General features: G+C 43.1%; 1 protein-coding gene across 1 annotated transcript in view; it reads left to right on the top strand.

Moving 5' to 3' along the window:
- The window catches only part of LOC146798840 (phospholipid-transporting ATPase IC-like), a 1,543,528-nt gene that overhangs the window by 1,241,087 nt on the left and 287,724 nt on the right, over window positions 1–14,717 (top strand). The window contains exon 20 of the mRNA XM_085626157.1: window positions 11,117–11,192. Within this exon, the coding sequence (XP_085482283.1) occupies window positions 11,117–11,192 (76 nt within the window). The remainder of the gene's footprint in view (window positions 1–11,116; window positions 11,193–14,717) is intronic.

Raw genomic sequence — 14,717 nt, forward strand, 5'->3', positions numbered from 1 at the left:
GGGCTACTTCCTCCACACCTACCCCCCCATTGCGTTCACCGGTAATGAGGTACCGGCACTGGTTGTTAAAGTAATGGAGAAAGGTATGGGTGGTTTATTCCATTTCCGGCCACGCCTCCGGAATTCTGACTCTAAGCGCATACGCTATAGCAGAGACAGATCCAGTGTAGGTAAAATGCGGGATTCTCGGAGATTTACATGGCCGGATCGGCCCTCGGATAAATGACATACAGCGCATGCGTAGCGGCCGAGACAGGTGCGCAGGTGCACAGCACGGGAGAACTACTCCCCAGTTCATGCGCGCAACCTGTCATATCGCTGCTAAAGGCATTGTTCCTCAAACACCTCCCCTTACATCGCGACAACCGTTATACTATTAAAGGGGCTAGTGAGAAGGAGGTGTGAACTCCAAATATTAATGAAAAGGAACACGCATTAGGGCAATGATAATAACCGCAAGAAACACAAGGGAGCTGCATATGAATCTTAATCGTCATAAGTGAGTCAAGAGGGAGTGTACAAACTACTCCTAATGTCATAGTAATGGGTACTCGTGTGTCTGAGAAAGGAAAAGATACGCAAAGATAGTAAGGTCCCTCGGCTGAACCGCCGTACAATATATATTAAACAAAAAGAGGGGGGGACCTAGGAGCTATTAAAGGTCCAGTGTCCATGCTCCTGATACATATATTTATAACCCAACGAAGGACACTGTTCCTACAGTAGGATGCAATAAGTCACCCATACTTAAGGGTGCAAAAAGTCACCCGTGCATTTTACAAGAAAAATTGTGAGCAAGAACACAAAAACAAAACAAAAGAACCTTAGGTATGAAGGGCCCATAAGTGAGGGGAAAAAAACTTTTTTGTCCTCTGATGCCCTCACACACCCCAAGGGGTGTCATGCTTCATCATCGGGCAGTTGCTCCTCGTAGGGCCGGCGCTGCAATTCCCTATGGGTCCCCCGAAGGGTCGCTTTGTCGGAGATCTTTTTAGGACTGCCGGATGGTGCATGCGGGTGTGTGGGGAGTGGGTTCAAAAAGAGGGTAAATCAACGGAGAATTGTGCGTGCAAAATAATCAATGAATTAAAAAGGGTCAACATGCAGCGACAGTGTAACTGTTGTACCCTTCGCAGTCCGAAAACCGCTCAATAAAAAACAATGCCCCAAAGGCTCACTATGCCTGGGTGTCATAGGTCATAGGTCGACATGTTTCGCGCTACTCTTGCCCAACCAGGGTCATTTGCGCTTCTTCAGGACCATAAAACGATTCAGTGAAGTGCACGTGAACAGTGTAAATAAGATAAAAATACCCTCTATCTCAATCAGGGCGGAACAGCAACTTATATACCCACAGTATGGCAACAGCTGTATGATGGATGCCGCTCATGATTAATACCTAGGAAAGAAAAACAAAAAATAAAAATAAACCGAACATATGGACTTCAGTACAACTTGATGCCTCATAATGTGCCACAGCTGTGTGCACATAAGTTCTAGTTAAATAAAAAGAGAATAGCAGACACACGAGACACCCATCACCGAAACAGAATCCCATATTTATGTGGCGTCCAAGGTTCTAACATATTGCCAAATAAAGGTCCCATCAGGAAAAAAGCTGGTGACACGTGTGGGTGTCTCGTGTGTCTGCTATTCTCTTTTTATTTAACTAGAACTTATGTGCACACAGCTGTGGCACATTATGAGGCATCAAGTTGTACTGAAGTCCATATGTTCGGTTTATTTTTATTTTTTGTTTTTCTTTCCTAGGTATTAATCATGAGCGGCATCCATCATACAGCTGTTGCCATACTGTGGGTATATAAGTTGCTGTTCCGCCCTGATTGAGATAGAGGGTATTTTTATCTTATTTACACTGTTCACGTGCACTTCACTGAATCGTTTTATGGTCCTGAAGAAGCGCAAATGACCCTGGTTGGGCAAGAGTAGCGCGAAACATGTCGACCTATGACCTATGACACCCAGGCATAGTGAGCCTTTGGGGCATTGTTTTTTATTGAGCGGTTTTCGGACTGCGAAGGGTACAACAGTTACACTGTCGCTGCATGTTGACCCTTTTTAATTCATTGATTATTTTGCACGCACAATTCTCCGTTGATTTACCCTCTTTTTGAACCCACTCCCCACACACCCGCATGCACCATCCGGCAGTCCTAAAAAGATCTCCGACAAAGCGACCCTTCGGGGGACCCGTAGGGAATTGCAGCGCCAGCCCTACGAGGAGCAACTGCCCGATGATGAAGCATGACACCCCTTGGGGTGTGTGAGGGCATCAGAGGACAAAAAAGTTTTTTTCCCCTCACTTATGGGCCCTTCATACCTAAGGTTCTTTTGTTTTGTTTTTGTGTTCTTGCTCACAATTTTTCTTGTAAAATGCACGGGTGACTTTTTGCACCCTTAAGTATGGGTGACTTATTGCATCCTACTGTAGGAACAGTGTCCTTCGTTGGGTTATAAATACATGTATCAGGAGCATGGACACTGGACCTTTAATAGCTCCTAGGTCCCCCCCTCTTTTTGTTTAATATATATTGTACGGCGGTTCAGCCGAGGGACCTTACTATCTTTGCGTATCTTTTCCTTTCTCAGACACACGAGTACCCATTACTATGACATTAGGAGTAGTTTGTACACTCCCTCTTGACTCCCTTATGACGATTAAGATTCATATGCAGCTCCCTTGTGTTTCTTGCGGTTATTATCATTGCCCTAATGCGTGTTCCTTTTCATTAATATTTGGAGTTCACACCTCCTTCTCACTAGCCCCTTTAATAGTATAACGGTTGTCGCGATGTAAGGGGAGGTGTTTGAGGAACAATGCCTTTAGCAGCGATATGACAGGTTGCGCGCATGAACTGGGGAGTAGTTCTCCCGTGCTGTGCACCTGCGCACCTGTCTCGGCCGCTACGCATGCGCTGTATGTCATTTATCCGAGGGCCGATCCGGCCATGTAAATCTCCGAGAATCCCGCATTTTACCTACACTGGATCTGTCTCTGCTATAGCGTATGCGCTTAGAGTCAGAATTCCGGAGGCGTGGCCGGAAATGGAATAAACCACCCATACCTTTCTCCATTACTTTAACAACCAGTGCCGGCACCTCATTACCGGTGAACGCAATGGAGGGGTAGGTGTGGAGGAAGTAGCCCGTGCTTTAACGCGTAAGTGGATGTACTAATTTATTGACCTTCCTGAACCTATGAGCTCAGCAGCTCCAGCACCCGGGAACTTCACCATTTATTTATTTGGTTATTTTTACAGCCCGGCTTTGTGTGGGGACCCATTGCTTTTGCCTTTAGAGGGATTGTCTCATCAGGGCCAGGTAAGCTAACAATGGGCACAACTAATCATGTGTGTCACCAGCTTTTTTCCTGATGGGACCTTTATTTGGCAATATGTTAGAACCTTGGACGCCACATAAATATGGGATTCTGTTTCGGTGATGGGTGTCTCGTGTGTCTGCTATTCTCTTTTTATTTAACTAGAACTTATGTGCACACAGCTGTGGCACATTATGAGGCATCAAGTTGTACTGAAGTCCATATGTTCGGTTTATTTTTATTTTTTGTTTTTCTTTCCTAGGTATTAATCATGAGCGGCATCCATCATACAGCTGTTGCCATACTGTGGGTATATAAGTTGCTGTTCCGCCCTGATTGAGATAGAGGGTATTTTTATCTTATTTACACTGTTCACGTGCACTTCACTGAATCGTTTTATGGTCCTGAAGAAGCGCAAATGACCCTGGTTGGGCAAGAGTAGCGCGAAACATGTCGACCTATGACCTATGACACCCAGGCATAGTGAGCCTTTGGGGCATTGTTTTTTATTGAGCGGTTTTCGGACTGCGAAGGGTACAACAGTTACACTGTCGCTGCATGTTGACCCTTTTTAATTCATTGATTATTTTGCACGCACAATTCTCCGTTGATTTACCCTCTTTTTGAACCCACTCCCCACACACCCGCATGCACCATCCGGCAGTCCTAAAAAGATCTCCGACAAAGCGACCCTTCGGGGGACCCGTAGGGAATTGCAGCGCCGGCCCTACGAGGAGCAACTGCCCGATGATGAAGCATGACACCCCTTGGGGTGTGTGAGGGCATCAGAGGACAAAAAAGTTTTTTTCCCCTCACTTATGGGCCCTTCATACCTAAGGTTCTTTTGTTTTGTTTTTGTGTTCTTGCTCACAATTTTTCTTGTAAAATGCACGGGTGACTTTTTGCACCCTTAAGTATGGGTGACTTATTGCATCCTACTGTAGGAACAGTGTCCTTCGTTGGGTTATAAATACATGTATCAGGAGCATGGACACTGGACCTTTAATAGCTCCTAGGTCCCCCCCTCTTTTTGTTTAATATATATTGTACGGCGGTTCAGCCGAGGGACCTTACTATCTTTGCGTATCTTTTCCTTTCTCAGACACACGAGTACCCATTACTATGACATTAGGAGTAGTTTGTACACTCCCTCTTGACTCACTTATGACGATTAAGATTCATATGCAGCTCCCTTGTGTTTCTTGCGGTTATTATCATTGCCCTAATGCGTGTTCCTTTTCATTAATATTTGGAGTTCACACCTCCTTCTCACTAGCCCCTTTAATAGTATAACGGTTGTCGCGATGTAAGGGGAGGTGTTTGAGGAACAATGCCTTTAGCAGCGATATGACAGGTTGCGCGCATGAACTGGGGAGTAGTTCTCCCGTGCTGTGCACCTGCGCACCTGTCTCGGCCGCTACGCATGCGCTGTATGTCATTTATCCGAGGGCCGATCCGGCCATGTAAATCTCCGAGAATCCCGCATTTTACCTACACTGGATCTGTCTCTGCTATAGCGTATGCGCTTAGAGTCAGAATTCCGGAGGCGTGGCCGGAAATGGAATAAACCACCCATACCTTTCTCCATTACTTTAACAACCAGTGCCGGCACCTCATTACCGGTGAACGCAATGGAGGGGTAGGTGTGGAGGAAGTAGCCCGCGCTTTAACGCGTAAGTGGATGTACTAATTTATTGACCTTCCTGAACCTATGAGCTCAGCAGCTCCAGCACCCGGGAACTTCACCATTTATTTATTTGGTTATTTTTACAGCCCGGCTTTGTGTGGGGACCCATTGCTTTTGCCTTTAGAGGGATTGTCTCATCAGGGCCAGGTAAGCTAACAATGGGCACAACTAATCATGTGTGTCACCAGCTTTTTTCCTGATGGGACCTTTATTTGGCAATATGTTAGAACCTTGGACGCCACATAAATATGGGATTCTGTTTCGGTGATGGGTGTCTCGTGTGTCTGCTATTCTCTTTTTATTTAACTAGAACTTATGTGCACACAGCTGTGGCACATTATGAGGCATCAAGTTGTACTGAAGTCCATATGTTCGGTTTATTTTTATTTTTTGTTTTTCTTTCCTAGGTATTAATCATGAGCGGCATCCATCATACAGCTGTTGCCATACTGTGGGTATATAAGTTGCTGTTCCGCCCTGATTGAGATAGAGGGTATTTTTATCTTATTTACACTGTTCACGTGCACTTCACTGAATCGTTTTATGGTCCTGAAGAAGCGCAAATGACCCTGGTTGGGCAAGAGTAGCGCGAAACATGTCGACCTATGACCTATGACACCCAGGCATAGTGAGCATTTGGGGCATTGTTTTTTATTGAGCGGTTTTCGGACTGCGAAGGGTACAACAGTTACACTGTCGCTGCATGTTGACCCTTTTTAATTCATTGATTATTTTGCACGCACAATTCTCCGTTGATTTACCCTCTTTTTGAACCCACTCCCCACACACCCGCATGCACCATCCGGCAGTCCTAAAAAGATCTCCGACAAAGCGACCCTTCGGGGGACCCGTAGGGAATTGCAGCGCCGGCCCTACGAGGAGCAACTGCCCGATGATGAAGCATGACACCCCTTGGGGTGTGTGAGGGCATCAGAGGACAAAAAAGTTTTTTTCCCCTCACTTATGGGCCCTTCATACCTAAGGTTCTTTTGTTTTGTTTTTGTGTTCTTGCTCACAATTTTTCTTGTAAAATGCACGGGTGACTTTTTGCACCCTTAAGTATGGGTGACTTATTGCATCCTACTGTAGGAACAGTGTCCTTCGTTGGGTTATAAATACCAGTCATTAGTAGCCAGAATGATCATCAATGCAATAACTGAGTTGGAATTTCTAGATGTTTGGTACTCCCAATCGGGTACTGCAGGGGGGTTTACACATTACTCTGTCCCTTACGATCTACACACCAGGATAGACTACTGGTTCCTGGCAGGTTCACTGAGACACGCCATACGGGGCTGCGAGGTGTTTTCTCGCTCGTACTCTGAACATTCACCGATACTGCTTGACCTAGAATGCCCTTCAAAGTGCCCACCCCCATTTACTTGGAGGTTTCCTCCATACGCATTACTAGAGGGGAGATGTCAGAGGCCATAGATGGTTTCTTTACTATTAACATTGCTTCAGTCCCTCAGTTTGCCACTATTTGGGAAACTTTCAAAGTTTATATGCGTGGAATAGCTATTTCTAAGCACTCAGGGGTGTTGAGATCTATCCGAGGACGCCTAGCCCTGCAGGAGCGGAAGCTGGCAGACCTGGAACGAGACACTCTTGAGAGAGGCAATGTCCAGACTATGGACGAACGTAAAAGTACGTTAGAGGGATATTACGAAGAAGCCGATCGGGAGGTTAAGATAATGGGAAAATATGCAATAGCAAGAACATACGGGGAGGGGGAACGCCCTGGTGCGGCACTAGTGGCTACAATGAGAGGAAGGCGGGAGAGTGCTGGCCCAATATAGATTAGTCCAGACTCTGGCGAGAAGACTAGTGATCCTACGCGATAGCCGAGCAATTTAGAGATTATTAGTCTACTTTACACTACTTTATATTGCTCCAAGTCCCACGACATGGACACTAACATGCTGTCCTATCTAGACTACATAAAACTGCCCTGGTTGTCAGACGATCACAGAGCGTATCTGATGAGGCCTCTGGAGCATGGGAAGTCCATGATGCGCTTAGATCAATGCGATCCAACAGCGCGACGGGCCAAGACGGGCTCACGGTGGCCTTTTATAAGGAGTTTAGAGAGCAACTAACTTCTCATCTGATTTCTTTATTTGAGGAAATGGGCGAAGGCGGATCCATGCCGCCCACGATGCGGGAAGCCATGCTGGTTGCTATCCCGAAGCTGGGTAAATCGCCGCATGATTGCGCTTCCTACCGGCCCATGTCCCTTTTAAATGTGGACACTGAAATGTTCGCTAAGATCCTTGCGAATCGCCTGGCCCCCCTCATTCCCTCCTTAGTTAGTCCCGAGCAGGCAGGATTCGTCCCTGGGCGTACACTAACACACAATTTACGTATATTGTTTAGTGCTATCCAGCATATTAAGCCTGATACTAAAGTGGCCGCGATCTTCCTAGACGCGGAAAAAGCTTTTTATTCTGTAGAATGGAATTTAATGCTGCTAGTGCTTGAACGCATGGGACTAGGGCCCCTCTGTATCCAGCTGGAGTAAGAGTGGGCAATATTGTCACTGCTCCCTTGGAAATTTCCAGAGATACCTGCCAGGGCTGCCCGTTATCACCACTCCTCTATGCGCTGGTCGTGGAGCCATTGGTGTGCGCCCTCCAGGGAATATCATAGCCAATAACTACTAAACTTAGAATTTTGTTCTAAGTTAGACTTTTGGTCTAAACTTAGACCAAAAGTTTAATTATAGTAGTAGTAAAGTCAGACTTTTGGTCTAAGTTAGACTTTTGGTCTAAACTTGTATCAAAAGTCTAACTTTACTAGTAGTAAAGTTAGACTTTAGGTCTAAACTTAGACTTCAGGTCTAAACTTAGACTTTTGGTCTAAGTTTATCTTTGTGAATCAGGCCCACTATCTTTATTTGAGTGGACAAGGACGGTCATCATGACAACACCAAAAATCATGAGTCTTGAGTGAGTCAAGCAAGGATAAATTCATATAAATTGTATTTAAGACTTGTACTGTCATTTAAAACGGATTTGAAATGGGATCCATGGAGTCAAGTAACTTGGCCTGGCAAGAGGGCCCTTTTCATATTTTCAGAACAAGGCTAAAAGGCTGGAGTCACCCCAAATGGCCAGAAATAGGGCAAACAGACATCATTATATTTCTTTATTGGCTTCTCTGAGGGAGTTCTATTTCTTACCCTAATGTATGCCACTACATGTGGGAGGGTATTCCGATCCAAAGACAAAGTATAGAACAACAGAGTTGGATCAAATAAAGGTCATCCAGAATTTCTGACACTCCATGGGATGTATTTTCATTAACAAATGTTGCTTCTTGATTTATTTTTCTCTCAACCAAACCAATTAAGATCTGCCACATCACCTGTGTCTGAATCAGTATCTGGAATGTAGATCACAACATCTGAATACATATTTTATAATTATTGGGAACGATTTTTGACTGTTTGCATTTTTTCACCACCATCTCTATCTCCATGTGTGAGTCTCATATCTGATTGACAGGCAGGATCTACTGAGGATGGAACACCCTACCTCAAACCTCCGACACATTGGAATCGTCTTTGCTGACATAAATGCTGCATCCAGGGTCGAATGCTTTAACTTACATATTTTCTTTAAATAGGAAGCAGAAATAAGCTTCAAAGAAAAAATAACTTTGAATGCATCATTTAAACATCCTTTGCCTTCCAAACCTGCGATTTTTGGCCTGGTTGTACCAGCAGGCTGGGTCTGAGCCAAAATCCTTTCTTTGTCATTTTCCCCAATGCCTTGTACAGGTAATGACATAGAGACTGTCATTGTTTTCTTGACAGAAGCTGCCACAGAATTGTTAATAGTGTTTCTTAAATTGCCTTCACATATCTCCTCATCCGTGTCAAGTTCAGAGAGTCAATTATTTAAATTTGTATTCAATAAATCTTCATCAATTTGTAAAGATAAATAAAGGTTAAAGGCACAAAGGGAAATTGAACCCAGATTCAAATCATAGATTTAGATCATATACAACAAATGAATACATTTATGAAAGATAAAACTATCAATAAAGAATTATTGCATTTGACTTAAAAATTGAAGACCAATCACTACTCATTTCAGGAAGCAAAGCATGCTATTTAGGGAAAGCTTAGTCAGCTGTGATCCTCTGCTGCATTACCAGAAATTGAAGGGGGAGCTCGTTCTGCATGTATTTTGTGGCACTAATTAAACACATGCAAAAAGAACAGATGGTATCACCCCTCGTCAGCCAGGCTAGTTTGAATCTGGTGGTGTAGCAAGCATGGAACCCATGTATGGGCGTACCCTTCCCACTTAAAGCAACAAATGCAAAAAGTGCAGATGATGGACAGATGATGGACGGAATGCTGAACAAATCAAACATTCACCCCAGTCACATATCTGGGTTAAATCCATCATTTGTTTGTAGATGTGGGTCCTTTGCTCAGTGGATTCAAGCTAGCCTGCATGATGAGGGGTGAGACCAGAAACCGGTCCCAGGATGCTTGTGTCCGGTCCAGGGAGGACCTGGCCTGGCAGTTCAGGCTGGACTGTTCCCACGAAGAGCAAGGTCCAGACTGATTTGCATACTTCTAGGTTCGAACTAAGGTTGCTTAGTAAGCAGAAGAACGATGATGGATTTAACCCAGATCTGTGTCTGGGGGTGAGTGTCTGAAAAGTTTCAGCACTCCGTCCATCATAATCTTGTGTTTACTAATTAAACACATCTGCAGTGCTTTTGTGTAGTTCTAGGTCGAGGTCTTCGGGGTATTGCAATTTGTAAGTTTCAAAAGGGCAGCAATTATTTTGTTGCTATCCCTTTGGCTACTGTTATAATAAACACTAGCAAATAAGGCTAATATGAGACTCAAGCCTTGCAAACAAAATCCTTTCCTTTTGTGTTTGTCAGAGAATCCAAAATGTTAAACCTCTACCTAACATATTTCTCATGGGTTGCCATGCAAAGTCCTTTGCTGCTATGTTTGACAGAGGGTCTGTCTTAATGATGTCTCTGTCAGTTAGAAGAACTGAAACTACCTTCTAAGCTGGCTAAATCAATTGTCAAATCCCATTAAAGAAGACTATCATGAAAGATTTGGGCACAAGTCTATCTCTCTATACTGCTTTTTCTTTTTTTTGTCATTAATATGCTAATGCTAATTGCTCATGATTGTATTGTAAGTACTGTAAGTATTGTGAGTACTGGAAGACCGCTAAAGCTACACACTGCCATAAACATATATTGGATTGACCTTGGCTTTCGAGGGCTTGATCCTCACTATCTGCAATTTACTTGGCTTCACAGTATGCGTGTAAAATGTGTGTCCTCTGATGAACACTCAGTAAAGGAAAACTTTAGAAATATCCAACTTGTGATTGATCTCACATGTATGACCAACAAATGTTTCTCATAGGAATTCTAGCAAATGTAAGCTGTGAGTCCGTGTGCCCTTCACATGCAAATAAGTACCACTATCCACAAAAAGCACAGTCTAGCTCAAACTTCTATATTGTGTTGATATGGCTACTGTTTAATTAAAACTGCAAGGTTACAGTAAGACTCTTCATTGTCCAGAGTCTGCTCATGACTAACAATAGAACTACAGAGAACAATGTAAGGTTCTCTCTTCCTGCTAGACTTATACTTTAGATTACTATCATTGTCCAGAGTCTGTTCATGACTAACAATGGAAAGACAGAGAACAATATAAGGTTCTCTCGTCCTGCAGAATGTATACATTAGATTACTAAGATTTACAAAGCCAACCTCCAAACGGAGTTTCTTCTGGGGCATGTAACTTCATCTTATCTAAGAAAGAAATGGTGAGGATAAATTCCCCGTAATAGTCTACTAGCTTCAAGGCACAGAGCATTATTCACTTGGATTGAACATTCATATTATGCCTCAGAGGAGAACCCCACAAATCATCTTGTGATGCACCAAGTGAGGAGAGGCAGAATCAGTTTGGAATCACCACATACTCTCTCCACCTCAATAGTTGAGTAAGAATGGACAGCGTTAGTAATATATCTGTGGTAGCATTAATTCAATGTATTATTTCCTAATGAAAATGAATCTCTCTATTGCAGAAACAGCAGTAAACATTGGTTTCGCCAGCCAGCTGCTTTCCGATGACATGGAGATTCTGGATGAATATAAGATCTGGTAAGTCAAAGAATACTTTGTGTGCCAACCTTTGTTTGACCAGAAGTTTTTGCTCCTAGTATGTTGGTTGTCAGTCATGAGAATGAAGGATGGAGCCCAGGAGGCAGTTGGAAAATACTTGTGTGAGAATTTACGCCATATGTTGTTATCCTAGAGGTTGTCCCTCCCGTACCTAAAAGCGCACACAAGGACTGTCAAGGTTTAAGAAATAAAGTCACTCAATGGTGTTCAGTGAATGCAGTTTGGCCAAAAATCTAGTCAGTGCATTCATCATGGCCATTAGAATGGGCTAGATGCGACATTCTCCCAGGTTTTCAAGAGGTGCCTGTGTCGTAATTAAGTTTAGAAACCCACGCCTGATAAGTCAACTATTACAAATATTGGATTACTGCACAAAAGACATGGGCATGACTTGTGCTTTGCCACTGGGCTTTTTCTATCACCCCACATCCATTGCAAAAACCCCTTGCCATAACCCAGCTCAAGGTTCTATTCCGTTTCACAAGCTCATTTTTTCTTCCTTTCATGAAAAACGCTTTAGGATCCTGGCTACCATGTTAGACCTTGAGTGACTCTCCATTCTTCCAGCCCTCTGACCACATGGTACTGGATACCAACAAGGAGGACATTCCAAGTACCTACCCCCCCAGTCAATCTTAAGCTACCCCTTGAGCGTCGGCCGCACCAGATCAGACTGCTTAAAATTATTTTCCTGGAAAATTGCAGGTATCAGCAATAAGCTGGATAATAGAGACTGGTTAGATTTAATTAAAGAGTATGATGTTGTATTGTGTCAGGCGACGTGGGCACTAAATCAGAGTATCATGAAATTATTTATTTTTAAAGACTGTTTTTGTTAGGGAAGGGAAGGTGAATTAATCCCTCCAACTTTTACTGGTAGAGGCAAAGACTCATCTTTTGATTTTGTCTTGGTTTCATCTCTCTTTGTACCAGATATACAAGATTCAAAGATTCACACATTTTACCATCCATCCATCATGGCCACAACCCATTAGTTCTTAGGTTTATATGCCCCCTTGATAATCCACAAACCTGTAGAACCCTTCCTGACCTGCAGTTCTCAAAACGGTGGCATCCACTTAAAATGGGATAACGTAGATCACAAGAAATGTTTGCTGAAGTTATGACCTGCTTAAATGAGGAGGTACAAGTTCGGGATGTGCTGGTCAGCTTCGATGGTCTTTGCAACTTTGCTTCAAGCTTGCTGGTTATTAAGCCCAAACACACAGAATCCTGTCCTCACAAATGGTTCACCCATGCATGCACTGCTGCACTTAAACAGCTAAGGGAGCCCCTTAAAGCATCTCCCCGCAACAGTGAGGTCGTAAGACAATCAAGATCCTCATATAAAATCCTTTCAGGAAAAAGGAAACAGGATGTAAGAAATTAAGCCTGGGATGTCCTTCAAGTTGCCACCTTACTTAGAGACTCTAGGACTTTGAGTAGTAATAAACATACCATACCTCTCAAATGATAACCAACCCAAAATAGAATTCAACATTTTACTTGAGAACTAGGATGGATATTTTTTGAAAATATTCTCCTGTCATCTTCTTTCTAAAACAGCATTAGAGTTATTAACCCCATCAGGTACTGAAATATTAGCCCTAAGCGATTCCATTGAAGTCAAACTAGTATCTAGGGCCATTTTACAATCATCTGCCAGAAAGGCACCAGGTGCCACTGGGATCCCCATTGACGTTTATAGGCAGGACCCTGCCTTCTGGGCACCTCTTTTAACTAACATTTTTCGTGCTGCAGTTAGAGGTGACATCCCATATTCCTGGAAGGAGTCGCATATTGTACCTATATTTAAAAAAGAAAATAGAAGCAAACCCTCATGTTACAGGCCTATCTCCCTCCTGGACTCCTCAGTCAATATTCTGGGGCAGGTCCTTTTACAGATCCTGGAAAATTAATTATTTGACAACAGATTTCTCTCGGAGACACAATATGGTTTCTGTCCGGGGGTAGGCACAGTTGAGCAAACATGATTAAACCTTCTACTGATATCAGGAAAATAAATTCTAGCTATGGGAGGAGCTCTACATATGGCTTTCATGGGCATCTCTGCCACGTTCGATTCGGTGGTATGGGCAAGCTGTGGTTCATGATGTGCAAAGCAGGGATCCATTCAGTTCTGATAGATTTTTTAATATGCCTCCACAGTGTCACAAAGGTTCGGGTTCACTTTAATTTAAATGGGGATTGTACCAAGAGTGTGAGGCAAGGTTACCTTTTAGGACCATTTTTTATTTCTTTTTTATATACATACCTTCAAGCGGTGCTGATGGCCAAAGACTTTCCCAAAGTCGGGAATTGTCAATTACTTGTCTTATTATATGTGGATGACATGCGCTTGAATGCCCGAACCGCCAGTGATCTGCAATTGCTCCTTGATACATTTAATGATTTATGGGGGACCCTGACTTGAAAATAAACCATCAGAAATCACATATAATGGTTTGCAGCCCCAAAAATACCCCCTTACGCACATTTGACATAGATGGAACCCTCATTGTAAAAGTTGAGTTTTAATTATCTTGGTGTAACGTTTTCAGAAAAGTTGAGTTAGGAAGGGCTTTTACCTCAGAGATCTTCTAACTGTATTGGGGCTATTGGTGGTATTTTGAATTTCTCTAAAACAATTGGGCCAAAAACCCATTAAGGAACTAATTACCTTTTACAAAAGTAAATGTCTCTCCTTGGGGTGTTATGGGGCAGGTGTCAAGGGGTATACCCTTCCTGGTAGTCTCCAAAGAATAGGAAAAAATTCCTTTGTAGGCTCCTAGCGATTCCTAAAAGCACAGCCAGCCATTTTTCCCACCTCAAGGCTGTACCCCCTTTTTTAGAGAACTTAGCGCTGACGGCTCCATTACTTACATGGATTAAGATTTAGCACTCACAGCAAAGCACATTTTCACGCATGCCATTGAAGACTGCCTAAGACAAGACTGATCCTTGTCCATCCCTTGGATCGCCCATCCTAAAAAGGGTTTTCTGACATTAGCCCATCATTAATTTCATTTCATATCATTCATTTCATTCTTCCATAGAAATCAACAACAGTTCAAATCTCACAGTGAAAATGATTTCTTTCCCACATAGAAACCATGTTAGATTCTTCAAAAACCAACGGATGAGTACAGTTCCACGCTATCTAGACATAAAACACGAAGAAGGGCCAGAACCATACCTACTATGGGTCATAAATACCAAACATAGATTTCACCTAACCCTTTTTAGATCCAGCAGTTTGCACTTTAGATTGCTTACCCCCACAAGGGCACTTTGTTTCAATTTATGCCTTGCCCTTGTGACAAAACTTGCAAGCAATCCCTAGCACATTTTAAGTTTGTTGGTAGATTTTATGTGCACCCAAGAATACAATATCTATGACCACTATTACGCACTTATGGCATTAGATCCCATAAAGAATGTTTGCAGCGCCTTCAGCTCCTAGACTCTGAATTTTGTTGTTTTACCACCATCAGCTTTGTACGC

The sequence above is a fragment of the Triturus cristatus genome, chromosome 9 (assembly GCF_964204655.1).
Source record: "Triturus cristatus chromosome 9, aTriCri1.1, whole genome shotgun sequence".
NCBI lineage: Eukaryota > Metazoa > Chordata > Amphibia > Caudata > Salamandridae > Triturus > Triturus cristatus.